Below are 20,373 nucleotides of genomic sequence, written 5' to 3' on the forward strand. Positions count from 1 at the left end.
ATTAATAATTTATAAGCTCTAGGTAACCATTTTCTGACAGAAGTTTGGGATTTTTTTTTTCTTTTTTGTTAAAAACTATTTTGTCTTCAGTACTTCCTGATTCTTGATTTCTTCACTTTTTCGTTCGTTGTTGAGTGGACACAACAGCTTTCAATATACAGCAGAGTCAGTACCCATTTTCCCCCCCATCTTCTGCCATTTTCTCTCTCCCCTTTGTGCTTGGGTTAGGGGTTAAAGGATTTCTAGATGCAATGGGAGGCTGTTATTACTTAATTATCTTCAGAGAGCAACAAAATGTTCTTTGGAATTCATGGACTTTGGCAGTTCCCTAAATGGTGTTTGTCAGTTCCCAGGTGCCCACCTTTCCAATATATACATATACACACACAAAAAATTGTTTTCGGATTTCATTTTTTACCACAAAGGGAAGTGCTTTATGTTCTTCTTACAGCTCAGTATAATTTGAGACAGATTTCTCTACTAATGATGTTTATATCTTGTTCTACAAATGGATTTGCGACCCAAAAGAAGCAAAAACTAATAATCTTTGTTGTCAGGTACTAATGTGTTTGCCAACTTGTTGCTATACTCTCCGTAAGCTCAGGTAGTTGTTAGTGATGAAGGAGCTGAAGATAACTCTCGACATGTTTCCCTAACATATGTTCTAGACATGGATGATGACTTTGAGTTCAACAGACTCTTGGTAAATATATCTGCTGGAGTAACCTGTGATTCCAAAGTTTGAGAGATACAGACTAACTGAAAGCTTTCTAAACTTGCATATTGTGACTAAACTCTTCTGTCTTGTCAGCCACAAGCTCTGCCCACTTGGAGGACCTTGCTTACCTGGATGAGCAGAGACATACACCTCTGAGAACTTCTCTTCGAATGCCAAGACAGAGCATGGGTGGTGCTCGCGCGCAACAGGATTTAAGAGGTTAGAACCACAGGAGGGCTCCTGGGAATGCCCAAGGGCAAATGGAAATGAGCAATAGGCAAAAAGTTCCTTTGTTTCCAATTTCCACACTTATTTAAGCCTCCTTAAAAGTGAGCATGGGGGCTGGCCCGGTGACGCAGTAATGAAGTTCGCATGTTCCGCTTCAGTGGCCCGGGCACCGGTTTGCATCCTGGGTGCAGACATGGCACAGCATGGCAAGCCTGGTAGGCGTCCCACATATAAAGAAGAGGAAGATGGGCATGAATGAAGATGGCTCAGGGCCAGTCTTCCTCAGCAAGAAGAGGAGGATTGGCAGCAGATGTTAGCTCAGGGCTAATCTTCCTCAAAAAAAAAAAAAAAAGAAGTGAGCATGTAACCATAGAAGAGACAGATAAACACAAATACATTGTACTCATCATAGAAAGACATTGTAGTTACCAACAGTTGGAGGCACTGATTCCTTGAAATCTGAAAGAAAACAAATATAAAATGTTGGTTGATGTGATGGGGGAAATAGCCTTTTTAAGGTCTTGGATTTCAGAAGTGATTTTTGACCAACTTTAGCCCTGGTCATATTGCAGGTGAAATTGGTGCTGATAATCATGTGTTTTGCTAAAGAATTTATTTCATTTTCATTCCAGTAGCCATTTCTAGTGACATGCAGTACTCTAATTTTCTTGGAGTTTTAGACAGTGCTTCTAGTCCTATCCTGGCAACTTATCCTTTATCCTTTTCCCACTCAGGTATCTGTTTCTTTACACTCTTTGTGCATGCTACATGCTTCTACAATCAGGAACCTGATCTTTACAAAGATTGTCATTTTGTTGTAACCCAGTCTAGTTGAGAGATCAGTTATTGGTATCTCTGCTTGTGCCTCTTATTTACTCAAGATGAACCAAACTCTCTGATAGCCTTAACAAGTAGTCTGCTTTCTCTAGTATCTAGTAACCATAGCTCCACTTCATCAAGTGCATTTTTTATTTTATCTTATAGATAATTTTCATCTTTCCTTTGCTCTCCTCCTCACCCCTTGTCCTGTGTCCTGCTCTAATCTGTATAGTGCCACATGTATAACTCACACAAGAAGGGATTCATACATTCCTGCTGTCAATTCTGAAAGTCATTATGCTGACAGTTTTTTCAATGGTGGCTAGGCAACTAGGAGCATAAAATAATTGATTGTGTTGCTACAATTACCATACCTCTCATCAACAATAGTGACTGGATGGTCTCAGTCATAGTTTTAGTTCCCAATCCTATCCATCCTACTTGCTGTTTCTTCAGTTAGCCATATACTAGTTGCTTAGTATATGCAGTCATGTATTTCTAGCCCAGAAAGTGGAAATATATCAACCAATACTTTAGTGCTGGTAGATTGATTATATCCAAAGCCCGAGTAAATTTAGTCAAAAGACCAAATAAATGATTTGTGCTGAGACCAGAATGCATAGCCATAATGAGGAAGATTGGACACAGCTATTGATCTACATAGACCTTCAGATTTGGTTGAAAATCTGCCACATTGGCATCACCTTGCATCTCATTACTGAAAAACATACTGACATTGTTGATTTTATTTTCTGCATTGCTAGTCATTGAATAATGAATTTTATTCTGCATACAAAAGAAAATTAATTGACAGATTTCAGCTGTGTGTTTTTGAGAACTCCACTTTGGGTTCTGTTGGTACTGGATGGCACATGTCTGCTTCTAGTATCTAAAGATTTAGTAAGATCTTCAACAAATGCATTCTGGTGAGCTTGATGTTTACATACATGTATCAGTTGTATCTAGAATACAACAAAAATCTTTTCCATTGCATTGAACTTCAGCTTAAACAGTCAGTAAAACCAAAGTACATCCAAAGATCTTTCTGAAGCATACCTAAATCTTCAGGAAACTCTCTGCCTGAATAATGCATTCCTAACAAAACTAATTTCATATCCCTTGCAGATAGTGTCTCAACTTATTGTTTACATTAATATTTAAAGATAGAGTTTTTCCATGGATAAAGGTGGTATGATATTAGTGCTTCCATTCCTTAAAGTTATCTTTTCTTTCAAGAGCTTTTCTTTTAGCAGTCTAAATGGTTAGAACATGCCATCCAGATGAGTGCATTAATCCATAAGGGACTGAGTGTTTACTAAGCAGTATGTTGCCTTCTAAAATTAGCATACTTTAATTTAGAACTTTGAGGCCCTGGACAATAATCTTCCCTCAAAAAGTAACGTGTTATCTTGATTACTGTTTACAAATGAACTCTATGGCTTATGATATGACTTAAAACACATTAATAAGAAAGGAAAGCAAACTTGGACAGATTTTCCTTCTGTTTCTATAAACCTGCTTGTCAAGCATTTATGATTTGTATATTATATCTAAAACATTGCCGTTTGTTGTAGAAATAGAATCATATTGTTTTCTTGGCATAATTTTTAAAAAACATGTCACATCATGCTTCCTAATTTTATTTAAAGGAACATACAAATTGCAGTCATATTTCAGTTTTATATCATTTTCTTCTTCTGGTTATAGTTGAAGTAAAATAATTTTACCTAAAAAAGTAATAAAGTAATTGAAAACCTTTTTTAGTATACATTAGAGATATCTTTCTACATTAGAGGTATATCTTTCTATATTTTAAAATATTACTCAAACAAGTCCTATGAAATAGTTTTTTGTTTTTGGGAGTTTTTTTGGCTGAGGAAGATTCTCCCTGAGCTAACTTCTGTTGCCAGTCTTCCTCTTTTTTGTCTGTGAGCCGCTGCCACAGCATGGCCACTGACAAGTGGTGTAAATCCACACCCAGGAAGTGAACTCGGGCAGCTGAAGCAGAGCACACCAAACTTAACCACTAGGCCACCAGGGCTGGCCCTCAAATAGTTTTTTAATAACAATTTGGTTTTAAATGATCCTGGATCTTCAGAGAAGGTAGTTAATGGTCATGTACTCTGTAGTCTATCCAGTGTATCTAAATTTATGGACTGATTCCAAGTATAGAGATTGTCTGAAATAATATCCCTTGAATATATGTCTAAAGAGTTGGCAAGCATTTATTGGGTACTACATACAGACAGTCTTGCACTATTCTGTTTAGAGCAGTGGTTCTCAAACTTCTTCGTCCCAAGACCCCTTTATACACTTAAATAATTATTGAGGACCCTGAAAACCTTGTATTTATATGAGTTATAGTTATTGTAACTTTTTAACATATTAGAAATTAAAACTGAGAAATTGTTAAAATATCTGTTCATTTTTTAAAAAATATAGTAGATCCATTATGTATTAACATCATGTAAGCTCTGAAAAATTCCACTTTATACTTGTAAGAGAATGAGAGTGGAAAAAGACAAATAACCTCTTAGTATTAGGAAAACAGTTTTCACTTTGTGGACCCCCTGAAAGTGTCTTGAGAACCCCGAGGGGTCCCCAAATCACATTTTAAGAACCACTGGTTTAGAGGATACTGTTGTAATTGAAGTTAAGTTTTATGCCATTACAGTCTGCTTCCCAAAATGCAAAAAAAGTATAGTTTGAGAATTGGTTATAAGTTGTTCTTGAACATGGTTTAAGAGTACAGGCATAGTTCTTTTAACAGTTACCACCTTAATAGTAACTTCAGTTGTTTGATCATAATGGTAGTCTTATGACTACTGAAGCCAAAGTTGCTGGGGTGATATCTGAGCTAGAACTTGGATCTTCAAGTGGGATATTAACATTAACATTTGCTTCCTTAGTAAAAAGCTTTTTTTTTTTTACTTTTCAAGACAGCTGTTTTGAACAGCTGTTATACCAAAATTGATGTTTCCAGAGACCCAGCCCAACAATGGGTAGGTCACATAAGTGCACTGACCAGGATCCCATTGCAGCAAGTTAGTAGATTACTAGCTATCAACCATCCAAGAGCTTGAGCTCTAATGATGAAATAGTTAGAGAATATTGTGTACTAGTGCAGAACATAGAGCTGGCTAACCTACCACAAGTGCCTTGTCTAGTCCCAAAGCCTTATGTCCTTGACAGATATTAATTTGAAACCTTATTAAAGTTTTTAACTCAAGTTTTTAAAATTATTTTGGGATCCATTTTTTAAAATTTAATAACCATTATGTTAATGTGGAGTTTTGCTAGAAATTATCCACCTGAAACCTCTCACTCTTTCTGACTGTCTCAATGGAATCTCTTATCCCACAGAGACAGAAACTAAGTTTGCTGCCTAGTAAAAGGAAAGAAGAAGTTGTTGATTTTTATGAATAAATGTAATAAATCTTAGGATGGAATCCATAAAGAGAACCAGGGGGAGCTAAAATACACAAAGAAAACTGTAGCATAATGACTTCAAATAGTAGCTACTTGGGGTAAATTAACAACAAATTGTTAGTGATAAGACTAACTTGCCTGATGTCAAATCGTAATCACACGGTTCTGCTTAAAGAGATTACACATTCCTAATTAGAACTTATTTCTCAAGGGCCAGCCCTCATGGCCCGGTGGTTAAAGTTTGGAACCCTCCGCTTCTGTGGCCCGGGTTTAGTTCCTGGGTGTGAAACCACACCACTCATCTGTCAGTAGCCATGTTGTGGTGGCAGCTCACATAAAAAGAGGAAGATTGGCAACAGATGTTAGCTCAGGGCAAATCTTTCCCAGAAAAAAGAAACAAACTTATTTCTCAATATATGCTGATTTCCTTAGGACTTTTACTAAATCCCATTACATAGATGGCCAGTCACAGGCATTGGGTTTAGTTAATAGCTGCTTTAATAGATAGTAGGTTGGAGGATGTATGTGCAAATGATAGTTTGACTCATTGGCAGAATTTACATGAAATTGACCCTGCCACAGTTAACTTGGCTTTGTCAAAGCATAGAACTGAATTTTTATCAAATAAAATAAGTGCTTTACACCATTTGTGAGTCCCTTACTTTTCCAAAACAATAAATCCTTTATGAAGATGACTAAGATGCATGTCATGAAGCTAATACTCTTTCATTAGCCCACTGAGTCACACATCCCTGAGGTTGCTTAGTCATCTTGATCTTTGCCTGGCTGGCTCTCACATTTACGAGGGAATATTTCCATCGTTCTCTTCTATCTCATTGTTTTTCGTTTTATTTTTACAAGATTAAATTTCTTTCTTTTTAGGTAAATTCAAAATCCAGACTTAAGGTTGCATGCACATAACTGCCTAGATAAACATATTAGACGGGAGATTGTAGGCTTTAGTTGTATGAGGTTGAGCTGCTCGCCCTCAGCCAGCTCTTTTGCAGAGTACCCTAATATTTGAAATGTGGTGCTCAAACTGGATGTCTTTGAATGTGTGCTGGAAGCTAGTTTATGCTTTTTGGAGTGGTCTGGCTGTGACTTTTTTAAGCAGTTCACTACTTGTTAAAGTGGCTTCAGGTAGGTGCACAGATCTAGTTTTTATATAAGCAGATTTATTTGGTAAATTCCATCTTAAAGTTTGAAAACCCAAACAATAGCTAATATACAACAAAGTTCCCACCATAAGACCTGCAAGGGAGAAATAACCTTTGAGAAAAGAAAGAGTCTATAAACCACATAATCTTCTAACAGGCACATACTGACCTCTTACATTAAATAACACACTAGGCTGTGGAGTAACATGGAGTAACATGAAAGAAGTTCTAATCATAATAGCTAATTCTGCAAGAATAAATACTGAAAATATTTTTAAATGGCTTAAGTGCAATAAAGAAAAACAGCTAACCATTAAGCCATTTTGATGTTTTGATCTAAATTAGAATTAAAGAATCAGCTTCCCAGTTAATCTTTCTATCGTTTTCTCCAAAAATGAATAATCTTATTAAAATAAGAATAATGCCAATAAATTTACTTAGGTAACACCTGGCAAACTTTTTTTGATTCAGCAAAATGATCTAAGCTTTCCAATTTTGTAGTATAAAAGAGATTTTTTTTAATGGAATAACTTCCACAGATACTGATAAAATACAGAACTGGAGAATTTCCTTTGTAAGGCTATAGCTGTTTCATCACTGAGAGTTCACTTAAAAATGTTTAATCTTAAATTTCAAGTAATTAGCCAGTTTTGTTGCTCCAGTAAAAATAAATCTTATGTCTCATCTTCAAGGTCACCAATCTAATAGCACATAACTATGTTGACATAGTTATATAATTTTATCAAGTGCTTCACATTTTAAAAGTTTTACTGTTTTTATATTTTCCTACATTTTGAGGTATTAAATGCAAGGAAACATAAAAAGTGGCAACATTTGAGATAGTTGGGTTTTCACTATTTCTTTTACTGTTTTCTGAAGATCATTGTGCCCTTCCTGAAAAATTCACTCAGCAGTGACTCCAGACTTTTCTCAACAAATGTTTTCCTGTAAGACCAATGTTAGAAAGCTGAAATTCAATATACAAGTTATTCAAAGACTCAAAAGTATTATTTTCCAGAGTAAAATAAGTCTTGTCTCCTTTTTTATCCCCCCATTAATAGAATACAATCAACTTCTTAAAACACTAAGACAAATGGTGAGAATGGCACACTTTTTAATAGATATAAAAATGATAGCTTACATTTACTGGAGTTTTTATTCTTTATAGACACAGTGCTCAGAGCTTTAAACATGTTCATATTTAAGCCTCACAACTCTTTGATGTAAGTAGTGGTAGTAAGGAAACTGGGACTTCAAGAGGTAAATAATTTACTTAAGGTTACATATCTACTAAGGCAGTGCCAGGATTCATTTCATTTTGGCGGACTCCAGAACCTGTGCTCTTAACCACCATGCTATAGTATGTCATAGACAATATAATATAAGAAATGATACATAATATAATAATAGCAATACAAAGACTTATTGTAGCTATTCAGTACTCTAGAGTGTTAGAGATGGGAAATAGAGTGGCGTATGGATACTATTGGCCATATGGCTGTCCTTTCTAGGGTGGCCTATCATCAGAGAAGGCACCACCATGATTCATTAGCCACACCGGCTCCTACTTCCTTATTTCTATTAATAGTGCCTCAATTTTCCTCTCACTCAGGGTTTAAATCCCAAGGCAACTTTGAATCACCATTTTCAGTATCTCCTATGTCAGTTATAACGCTCTGAGGGTTCTACTTTCACAGAGTTTCTCACATTCTTCTCATGTTCTCCGTTCTCAATACAGCTAATTAGCTTGTCTCCCTCCTCTGGTCTTTCCATATTCTAATCAAGCTAATGCCTGGTTGCCAAATTAATCTTTCTAAAATGCAGCTCAGATAATGTCATTTCCCTGTCTTATAGTTATCATTGCTATCATCCCTGTCTAGTACAGAAACTAGAAAAATTAAAAAGCAGTTTTGGAGAAGACAAGTTTATGGTTTGTTATTACCTTTAAAATTAACTCTCTTGAGGAGCCAGCCCCATGTCCTAGTGGTTAAGTTCGCACCCTCCACTTCAGCAGCCCAAGGTCTCACCAGTTCAGATCCTGGGTGCGGACATGGCACTGCTCATCAAGCCATGCTGAGGTGGTCTCCCACATAGCACAACCAGAGGCACTCACAGCTAGAATATACAACTGTGTACTGGGGGGCTTTGGGGAGAAGAAGAAGGAAAAAAAAAATAACTCTGTTGATACTTAAAAAAAGCTAAAGAATTGTTTTTTCAATTGGACAAGGCCAGACGGACCGTGAAATAGAATGTGTGACAGACAAAGAGTAAAGGAGCAAATATGCTGAGATAATATATGAGAAAATACTTAATGAATTTTATTAATTCATTCAGAAACAGAGACTAAAATCACTTCTATGCCAGTTGAGAATTAACCCAATAAAATGTATAGTAAGACCCTTTTCCATATGGAGTCACTGGCAGTAACTAACTGTTTTTAGTTGTGTTGACTGAACCATAACAGGAGAGACAAGTAGAATAATTAAGAAAGAATAAATAGAGAAATAAACGTATTTTAAATCACATTCAAGATAAGGGAGAAAAGTTGAATTCTAATGTGAAACATATCTAGAACCCATAAGTAAAGGAATTATAATTCAAAGAAATTACTTTGGCATCTGTATTTTAAAGTGCTTAAAAAGGCAGCCTGCAGAATGAGAGAAAATATTTACAGACCATGTAACTAATAAGGGGTTAATATCCAAAATATATAAGGAACTCCTGAATCGCAATAGCAAAAAAACCAAATAACCTGATATAAAAATGGGCAAAGGACTTGAATACACATTTCTCCAAAGAAAACATACAAATGGCCAACAGGTCTATGAAAAGATGTTCAACATCACTAATCATCAGAGAAATGCAAATGAAAACTACAATGAGATGTCACCTCACGCATGTTAGAATGGCCATTATCAAAAGAACAGAAAATAGCAAGTGTTGATGAGGATATGGAGAAATTGGAACACTGTTGTTAGGAATGTAAATTGGTGCAACTGCTATGGAAAACAGTGTGGTGCTTCCTTTAAAAATTAAAAATAAAGCTACTGTATGATTCAGCAATCCAACTTCTAAGTATTTATCCAAAATAATTGAAATCAGGGTCTCAAAAAGATATTTGCACTCCCGTGTTCACTGCAGCATAATTCACAGTAGTGAAGAGATGGAAACAACCTAAATGTCCATCAGTGGATGAATGGATAAAGAAAATGTGGCATATACATACACTGGAATATTATTCAGCCATAAAAAAGAAGGAAATACAGGCCTACCCTGTGGCTTGGTGGTGAAGTTCACGCACTCCACTTTGGTGGCCCAGGGATTGTGGGTTTGGATCCCAGGTGCAGACCTAGCACCGCTCATCAAGTCACACAAAACAGAGAAAGATCTGGCACAGATGTGCTCAGCAACAGTCTTCCCCAAACAAAAAGAGGAAGATTGGCAACAGATGTTAGCTCAGAGCCAATCTTCCTCAAAAAATAAATAAATAAAAATAAAGGAGGAAATAATGTCATATGCTACAACATGGATGAACCTTGAGGACATTATCCTAAATGAAATAAGCCAATCACAGGACAAATACTGCACAATTCCACTTATGTAAGGTATCTAAAGTAGTCACACTCATCAAAGCACAAAGTAGAATGGTGGTTGCCAGGGTCCATGGGGAAGGAAAACGGGGAGTTGCTATTCAGTGGCTGTAAAGTTTCAGTCATAAAAGATGAAAAAGTTTTAGATATCTGCTTTATAACGTTGTGTTTATCATTGATCATCTTACATTCTTATGTGCCATCAAATATCTTCTTCGGTGAAGTGTGTATTCACATATTTTGTCCACTTTTTTATTGGGTTGTTTCTTTTCTTGTTACTGAGTTTTCATAGTTCGTTATATAGTTTGGATACAAGTCCTTTATCAGATATGTACTTTAGAAAAATTTTTTCCCAGTTTATGGCTTGTTTTTTCATTCTCTTAATGGTGTCTTTTGAAGAACAGACGTTTTTAGAAGTCCAATTTATGAATAATTCTTTGATCATTCTTTTGGTGGTGTATATAAGATTTCTTTGACTAATCAAAGGTCACAAATATTTTCTCCTATATTTTCATCTAGAAATTTTACAGTTTTAGGTTTTACGTTTAGGTCTATGATTGATTTTGAGTTAATTTTGTATATGGTGCATAATATATATCAAAGTGGGGGGTTGGGGACATACAAATATACAATTGTTCCAACACCATTTGTTGTAAAGACTATTCTTCCTCCACTGAATTCCTTTTGCACCTTTGTCAAAAGTCAGTCATCTGTACACGTATGGATCTGTTTCTGTTCCGTCCTGTTTGTCCATCTTGCTGCTAATCCACGCCTTTTTAATTACTTTAGTTTTATAATAAATCTTGAAATCAGGTATTGTTAACCTTCCAATGTTCTTGTTCAAGAGTTGTTTTGGCTATTCTAAGTTCTTTGCCTTTCCATATGAAACCTTGTAAAATTCTATGAAAAGCCTGCTGGAATTTTGATGGGAATTGCATTGGATCTATCAATTAATTTGGGGAAAGTTGACTTCTTCCAATCTCAATATTGAATCTTCCAGTACATAAACTTAATACATCTCTCCATTCATTTAGATCTTCCTTAATTTCTCTCAGCACTGTTTTGTAGTTTTCAATGTACAGATGTTGAAAATATTTTGGCATATTTATCCTTCAGTATTTCATATCTCTTATACTATTATAAATAGTATTGTTTTCATCTTAATTTCTAGTTGTCCATTACTAGTATATAGAAGTACAATTGATTTTTGTACTTAGACCATTTGCATTTATTTGATTTTTTATTTGGGTAGGTTTAAATCTGTCATTATGGTAGATCTATCATTATTTGCTTTCTATTTCTCCTATCTATTCCTTTTTCTCTTTTCCCCCTTTTTCCTATTTTTCTCCCATTTTTTGGATTGAGTATTTTATGAGTCTACATTATGTCCTTAGTTAATTAGCTATACTCTTGGTTTTTTGTGGGGGTACTTTATTATTTTTAGTATATATGTTTAATTTATTACAGTGTACCCTCAAGTGATATGATACCATTTCATGTATACTTTACAATTCTTGTGTCAGGAGTGCCCCCCAGGTTCAGTGATTCACTAGGAGGATTCACAGTACTCAGCATTTGTCATTCCTGTAGCTGTGCTTTGTTCCAATGAAAGGATACAAAACAAAATCAGCAAAAGGAAAAGGCACATGGGACAAAGTTCGTAGGAAACCAGACACAAGCTTTCGAGTGTCCTCTCTCAGTGAAGTCACACAGAATGCACGTAATTCCTCCAGCAATGAGTGGTGATCACAGGTGTGAAATGTTGTCTGCTAGGAAAGCTCTTTAGAGATTCACTGTCCAAGATTTTTACTAGGGTCTGGTCACATAGACCTCCTTGCCTAAAACATGCCAAAATTTCAGACTCCCAGAAGAAAAGCCGGTGTTCAGTTTAAACCATATTGTTTATAGAAACAATTTAGGCACAGTGAGCCACTCTTAGTTCCAGAAATGGTGGGAATTCTCTCAAAATCTGTGTTCTCAGACTTCAGGTAAGGGCCAGTCTTGCAACCAGGCTTTCTAAGGGGAGCAGTCTCAGGACTATTATGTTAACTGTTTTCTGCATAATAGTCTATTTCCATTTCTCTCCTTTCAGCCTTTTTGTTATTGTTGTCAGACATTTTACTTATATAAATGTTATAAACCCCACCATATAAAAGTCAGTTATCTTTTAAAGAGTTTTAGAAATTAAGAAAAAATCTTATATATGAATCTATATAGTTACCATTTCTGTTGCTCTTCATTTCTTTGTATTAATCCATATTTCTATCTGATGCCATTTTTCTTCTGCCTGACGGACTTCTTTTAACATTTCTTGTATTTCTGCTGGTGATTCAATTTTTTCAGCTTTTGTATGTCTGAAAAAGTCTTTATTTTACCATTATTTTTGAAAGATATTTTCACTGGGTGCAGAATTCTAGGTCGACAGGGTTGTTTTTTATTTTATCGTTTTAACCAAATTTGATTATGATGTGCCTTAGTGTCATTTTCTTCATATTTCTTGTGCTTGGAACTCATTGAGCTTCTTGGATCAGTGAGTTTATAGTTTTCTTCACATTTGGAAATTTTGTAGCCATTATTTCTTTAAATATATCTTCTCTCGCCCTCTTTCAGGGACTCTAATTACACCTATATTTGGCCACTTGGAGTTGTCCCACAGTTCACTGATGCTGTTTTTCTTTTAGAGGATTCTTTTTTCTCTGTGTGTTTCATTTTGGATAGTTTTTATTACTATGTATTCAAGGTCACTCATATTTTCTTCCGTAATGTCAAATCTGTCACTAATTCCATCTAGTGTGTTTTTTCATTTCTGATGTTGTAGATTTTTTTTTTAGAAGTTCTATTTGGGTCTTTTATATTTTCCACGTCCCTACCTTTTGAACATAGAGAATATAGTTATAATAACTATTTAATATCTTTCTCTTCTAATTCTAACATCTGTCGGTGCTGGGTCAGTTTCAATTGATTGATTTTTCTCCTAATTATGGTTCATATTTTCCTGCTTCTTTGCATGCCTGATAATCTTAGTTTGGATGCCAGACGTTGTGAAGTTTACCTTATTGGGTGTTGGACATTTTTGTATTCTTATAAATATTCAACTTTTTTCTGAAATGTGATTAAATTATTTGGAAACAGTATGATCAATTTTGAGTCATACCTTTAAGATTTGTCGGGCAGGACCAGAAGAATATTTATTACACTCATTATTCTATACTACTGAGACAAGACTTTTCTGAATAGTCTACCCAATTGTGAGGTTTTCCATTCTGGCCAATAGGAATAGGCACTATTCCTGACCTTGTGTAAGCAGCAGGCACTTTTCTCTCTAATTCTCTGATAGGTCTTTCCCCAGTCTTGGGTACTTTCCTCAAATACATGTGCCAATCAGTACTCTGCTGACTGCTCAAGGGTTACTCCCCACAGATCTCCAGGATTATTTCTATACGGCTCTCTCCTTCCCAGTACTCTGTCCTTTGAGCAGTCACTGTCTTGGTCTCTCTGGATTCTCACCTCCATCTACTCAACTAACAGAGTCTGCCAGAATCTGATTGGCCTCTCCCTCCCTACATCATGGCCTGAAAATTCTCTCAACTCAGTAGGTGGACATAGGGTTTTCCTCATTTGTTTTTCATCTCTCAGGGATCACAATTTTTCATTGCCTATGTCTAGTGTCTTGAAAATCATTGCTTCATATATTTTGTCTAGAGGTTTGTTTGTTTTGGGGGTTTTTTTTAGGGAGGGTAAATCTAGTCTTTGTTACTCTATCTTGGCCAGAAGTGAAAATTCATGTTAAATTTTTAAAAAGAAAGTTAAAGATGAAGAGGACCAGAGCATAAACCCATCTCATCAGAAAGTGACTTGCTTGGTAGTTAGAATTGGGTTCTCTGTAAACTTAAAATACATATTTTACCTATAATACAGAAGAATTAAGTATAGTCATTATTTGCACAATAAATCTCACGTGTAGCATTAGCAAGACCTTAGTTTCTAGATGGATGTGTGTGGATCCAGCCTTCTCAGTAACTTTTTTAAAATAAAGGAAAAATAGTCTTTGAAAAAATGTATCCTGTCCTCTTTGGACACTAACTCTAAGGCACATTTTCTCCCTTCCCCCAGCTTCCTGTAGGAATGTTATTCTTTGATTGTCAGTATCTTGGCCAACATCCAGACTTTGCCTGTGATATGCACAGAGCTTGGAAAATAAAAGTTTTTCTTCCCTGCCTTGTTATTTAATGGCCCTCTTGTTTATGACAGTAGCATTTAAACAGAAATGTATCCCTGAAAGTGGCAAACAAATGTTTCATTTCTTTTTATTATTATGGTACAGAGCTGTGATTTTCAAGGACCTGGGTTTGCAACCTCTAACTGTCTTCCTCTAGCCTTCCTGTTCTACCAAAACTGAGTCTATGCGCATTTCCCTGCAGTTGAGAATGGAAAATTCATATTCACAGTTTTCATTCTTGAATTCATTTATTAAATGTTATTGAATATACATACCCTATGACAAGAATTTTGCTATTAATAAGGACTTAGTAGGTTGGGTGATTGTGGTAGGGTAAGTTAATGAGATACGAGGGTAAAAGTTTAGGGGTTCACATGATCATGTCAGATATATTTGGTGGCTATATTCAGAAGGGATGTGTAGGATGCAAGGTTTCATTAAAAGCTCGTTTAAGTACATAGTTAAAAGCAAAACATGTTGAGAACCTCAACTATATGCTTATCGTTCATTGAGGATTAACTAGGTAAGAACTTTATGTACATTTTCTCATTTAACCTTTCAAGGTAGATGTTCTTATTCTCATTTTATAGGTGACAAGACTGAGGTTTAGCATGATCCAGCAACTCCTTCAAGTTTATATCACTATAAGTAGCAGAGGAATGGGAAAAGAAACAAGGAATTATATCCGAGAGGTATTTCTCAAGAGTAATTGATAGGACCTGTGGCAAATTAGATGTAAAGATTAAGGAAGAAAAAATCCTGGTGAGTCCCAAGTTTCTATCTTGGAAAACCAGGCAGATGGTGATATTTCATTAACTGAGATAACAAATGGGAGAGAAAGAATAGGTTACGGTGAGTGAGAAAATAAGTTTAGTTTTACACATCTTAAGTTTGAGATTTCTGTGGGAATCCAAATAGATAGCTCTTGTAAGTTGTTGGAAATGTTGTACAGGAATTTAGGAATGAGGTCTGGAGTAGAAATATAAACCATCACCACTTGTGAAAGCCATTAGTCTCTTCCTTTGAGATTACCCAGGGAGCTCACGAAGAAGAAAAAACAATAAAACTAAATACCTAGGATTGGCAATATTTTAGGGATGGGCAGAAGAGGAGGAATCATTAAAGATATATCAGGAAGAGAGGGCAAAAAAACAAGAACTAGAAGAAAGTGTTGTCATGGTAAACCCAAGAAGGGAATGTATTTCAAAAAGTGGGGTTTAGGGGCTTGCCCGGTGGCGCAACAGTTAAGTTTGCACATTCCGCTTTGGTGGCCTGGGGGTTCACCGATTCGGATCCCGAGTGCAGCCATGGCCCTGCTTGGCAAGCCATGCTGTGGTAGGCGTCCCACATATAAAGTAGAGGAAGATGGGCACAGATGTTAGCTCAGGGCCAGTCTTCCTCAGCAAAAAGAGGAGGATTGACAGCAGTTTAGCTCAGGGCTAATCTTCCTCAAAAAAAAAAAGTCGGGTTTAGGTAAAAGTGTTAAATACTGAGGAGTGGTTAAGAAGCATAAAGACTTAACTAACAGTTAAGTCTAACTTAACAATTAGAAAGTCTGTAGTGATCGTAACCAAAACAATATCAGCAGAGTAATATGGGAGGAAGCCAGGCTAGCGTGGGTTATTGCTAGGGAAGGGAAGATAGCAAGCATGGCTATTTCAAAATGTCGGGTAGTGAGAGGAAGAAGGAAGCTAAGTCAGAAAACTCAAAAGGGAAGAGGGCTCAAAGCGAGTCAGTATTCTCAATTTCCTTTTTTGTTAGGTTTTGACGTAAGTAAATGGTGGAGGGAGGTGATTATGGTTACACTGGATGTTGTTTTTGGCTTGATGATGTGTGGATAGTGGTAGCACCTAACACAGTTAACAACCAGACACCATCCTAGGCACATTACGTGTATTAACTCATTTAATCCTCACAGTATCATTGTTATCCCTCTTTTAAAGATGAGGAGAACAAACATATCAAGAGCATAAGTAACTATCCTAATGTCGCACAGCTAGTAACTAATAGAGACAAGATACAAACAGAGGCATCTGGCTCTGAGTCCACAGTTTTACCTACTCTGCTGTATGTTTCCCTGCTGACCCAAAAAGTGATTCTGCTTTATTTAATCCTTTTTTTTTTAAAGAGAAGTTACCTGGAATGAACATTTCTCAGACTGTTATCTTTAGATTGTCATTTAGGACCTGCTTCAAATTGCTTTACATTCTCCAAAAACTCATTTCCTGGCATACGATTAGCTGCCCACTGAAGTCCTTTTCCCGGGCACCAAGAATTAAACAACAGACCTTAAACAGATTTGACTCTTGTATATGATAAAGTGAGTCTTCTAGGAACTCAGTAGACAAATGAGCCCCTACCTTGGTTTAATAAGTGTTTCTTGAGAAAAAATGTGGTTTTTTTGACTTATGTTTGGTGCTAATATGATACCAGGTTTTGTCTGAAGCACATGTGTTTTTCCTTTGCTCTGTGTAGAGAATAACATGCATGGCATGAACCCTAAGAATAAGCCTGAAATCTTTTGTTCTGAGGAACAGAGGTGCTTCCAGGCTAGACTTTACAGTCATTATGAAAGAATGTGAGGAAATACAGCTCTGCTCCTGTTTGCATGAGCCCTTGGCTATGTTACACACACCCTTTCTTCTGCCAGTCCTGTGACTGACTTCTTTTAAGATGATTCATGGTTGTTTTCAATGAGTAAATATGTTTTAGTTTAAATCCAGTTAGAGCATTTTTGCCTCCATTTCCCCTTCCCCTTGTCCCCTTGCTGCAGCTGTTTGTATTTGCATTTGGGCAAGCTAATCTGTTAGCCTTAATGCACTTTCATTTGTTTTTTAAATATTTACTCTTTGCCTTAAAGAAAGGTTAGTTTTCTCTATAAGCCAAGATATGTAATTATATTTATTGATGGTCTCACAGAGACTGTTTCCTAGAGAGAATTCATTTGTCTGCCTCAAAACTAATTTGCGTTGAAGAGATGCACACACTGATCTGAATCTGGAGTGGTTATTAAGTCCCTTTAAAAAACTGCTTTCTATAGCTTGTCTCATTTGTGTGCCCTATTGCAATGTTTTTCCTTTGTGTTTTTTCCTTCAACATTTTATTAAGAAAATTTTCATATATACAAAAAAATGAATTTTACAATAAACACTCATATAACCGACCACCTTGATTATATCACTAACATTTTACTATCTTATTTTATCACATATCCATCAATCTACCCATCTTTTTATCCACAAATCGTTTGTTATGAATTTTGAAGTAAATTACAGATATCAGTATACTTTATTGGAATGTTTTGAGAAGAATGGGATGGTCTTCCTGCTCTGTTGCCACCCTGGGACTGCCACCTGTTGGGTTCAGAGGGTAAGAAAGCCACATCTGTTACTAAATGGTATTGCTTAGCTCATCTTTTTCCCTTAGCTCAGCTATGGTTGCATTGGTAATTTTTCACTGGATTATTTCAGTGGTTTCTGCCTTATTAAAATGTCTTGAAAGCCAGCTGATATCTCAGACAAGGAAACGTTTATTTAGGAATATGAACTCCACAAAGAATATTCATTACTTCCATGTCCCACAGTGCAAGCCAAAGTGCTTTCTTGTTTATATGCCCTAAATTTATTATCAGTATGTCGGAAGTGTGGCTTTCTATTATCATATTGATCTGACAAAAGCCTTAGATTCTGAGTTACAGAAATTGTTTCTAGGCTGTTCTTGGTGTCTACAGTTGTTTTACCATATGGCACCGGGCTAATTTTGTCTGTTCTTCCCTTGAGGCTTTTGTGAATTGATTACATTTTTAGAAAAATTTTTAAATAACTTTTGAAAATGTCAAAGCTTTCTCAGTAGAATAAAATATGATGAGAGATTACATCAACATTAGAACAAGTTATCTTAATAGAATTTTTCTCAAAAACTTAAGTATTTAAATTGTCTATACTTATTCCATATTACAAATTAGCATTGGTCGTATTCATGAAAGCTGCTTTTGATACAAAATGTAAAGTAATCTTGGACCTGAAGGGAAAAATCTGTTAGTTTAGAGAGCTACTGAGAGAGATACTGAGTATCTCGGTAGCTCTTCTCTCTCTGGAAAGGTCATCCCTGGCCAAGCACACAATTCCTAACAGGAAGAACAGGAGAGGTAAAGGAGAAAGAAAATAGCCTGGCCAGTCAGCTAAGCCTAATCATTTCTTGTCATCAGTAGGATAACTCGTGTCACTTTCAGATTTAACAGTGACATCCAAAGAGCAGTTACAACATAATACAATAAAAGAAACCTGGATTTTGGAGTCAGAATTAGGTTTTTATTCTAGTTCTGAAAACAGCTGTGTGACCTTAGGTTTTTCCAGGCCTAATTAGACTCACTTAAGTCAACTGATCTTCTCTTTTCTGCTTCCTCCCTGGGAGTCCTGTCACTGCTCAGCCAGAGCTCAGCATGTTGTCTTGAGTGTCTGCCCACCAAGGATACTCAGATACTCAAGAAAGCCCCTACATGGTTAGCAGTCCCCTATTATCAAGTGACATCATGGAAAATGGTGGAGTAAGGAGCTCCAAGAATCAGTCCCTCTGCTGAAGCAACCATTAAGCTGGCAAGTCTGACAGAATCAACTTTTTCAGAACTCTGGAATCTAGTAAAAAACTTAAAGCATCCAGGGGAGTACTTAATGATGAAAGAGACTGCTAAATTTCAGCATTTAATGAAATCTCTGTCAGATGAAAGGCTGACTGCTGAGATGACAGAGACTTGAGTGACCACACACAACAAGGAATAGAGTCTTTGTAAAGATAGTTCAGAAAAGTCCCTAAACAAAGGGACAACTGCAGCCCTCAGCAAACAACAAAAGCCAACCCTGGGGGATGGGGAGAATCTGATTTACAGAGTTCCCATATTATAGTATTCAAAATGTACAACTTTAACAAATTACAAGGCATACAAAGAAAACAAGAAAGTATGGCCTATTCAGCTAAAATAACTAAATTGACAGACACCATCCCTGAGGAAGCCAAGACATTGGACTTAATAGACAAAGACTTTAAATTAGCTGTCTTTTTTATTTTTTTAAAGATTGGCACCCGAGCTAACAACTGTTACCAATCTTTTTTTTTTCTTCTTCTCCCCAAAGTCCCCCAGTAAGTTGTATATTCTAGTTGTGAGTGCTTCTGGTTGTGCTGTGTGGGACACCACTTCAGCATGGCCTGATGAGCAGTGCCATGTTCATTCCCAGGATCCAAACCGGCGAAACCCTGAGCTGCTGAAGTGGAGCACACAAAGTTGACCACTCAGCCCCAGAGCAGACCCCTCAATTAGCTGTCTTAAATTTGCTCAAATGGCTAAAGGAAACCATGGGCAAAAAGCTAAAGGATACCAAGAGAACAATATATGCATGAATAGAGTATACCAACAAAGAGAGAAATTATAAAAAGGAACCAAATAGAAATTCTGGAGCTGAAAAGTACAATAGCTAAAATAAAAACTTCACCAGAGGAGTTAATACCATATTTGAGCAAGCAGAAGAAATAATCAGTAAATTTGAAGATAGGACTGTTAAAATTATCCAATCTGAGAAGGAGAAAGAAAAAAGAATATAGGAAAATTAACAGAGCCTAAAAGACCTGTGGAACATCATTAAGTTTACCAACACACACAGTATACAAGTGCCAGAGGAGAAGAAAAAGAGAGAGAACAAATTCAGCAAAGTTGCAGAGTATGATATTAGCCCCCCAAAATCAGTTGTATTGCTGTACACCATCTATATTATTGCTGAATATTGTTAAGATGTCAATACTACCCAAAGCATTCTCTAGGTTCAGCACAATCCCAGTCAAAATTCCAGCAGCCTTTTTAGCAGAAATGGAAAAGCCAATTCTTAAATTCATATAGAATTACAAGGGGTCCTGAATAACCAAAACAATCTTGAAAAAGAAGAAAATATTGGAAGATTCACACTTCCTGATTTCAAAACTTACCACAAAGCTACAGTAATCAGAGCACTGTGATACTAGCATAAGAATATACATATAGACTAATATAATACAATTGAGAGTTCGGAAATAAACCCATACATCTATGGCTCTTTGCTTTCAACAAGAGCGCCAAGTCAATTCAGTGGAGAAAGAATAGTCTTTTCAACAAATGATACTGGGAGAACTGGATATCTACATGCAAAAGAATAAAGTTGAACCCCTACCTCACACTATATACAAAAC

The 20,373-nt window shown here is 36.2% G+C and overlaps 1 protein-coding gene across 9 annotated transcripts in view; it reads left to right on the forward strand.

Annotated features, from left to right (window-relative positions):
• TANC2 (tetratricopeptide repeat, ankyrin repeat and coiled-coil containing 2) overlaps positions 1–20,373 on the forward strand; it is a 389,807-nt gene that overhangs the window by 273,429 nt on the left and 96,005 nt on the right. For all 9 annotated transcript variants that reach the window (XM_044744785.2, XM_044744786.2, XM_044744788.2 and 6 more), the window contains one exon: positions 812–937. In XM_044744785.2, the coding sequence (XP_044600720.1) occupies positions 812–937 (126 nt within the window). The remainder of the gene's footprint in view (positions 1–811; positions 938–20,373) is intronic.

This window comes from Equus asinus, chromosome 13 (assembly GCF_041296235.1).
Source record: "Equus asinus isolate D_3611 breed Donkey chromosome 13, EquAss-T2T_v2, whole genome shotgun sequence".
NCBI classification, from domain to species: domain Eukaryota; kingdom Metazoa; phylum Chordata; class Mammalia; order Perissodactyla; family Equidae; genus Equus; species Equus asinus.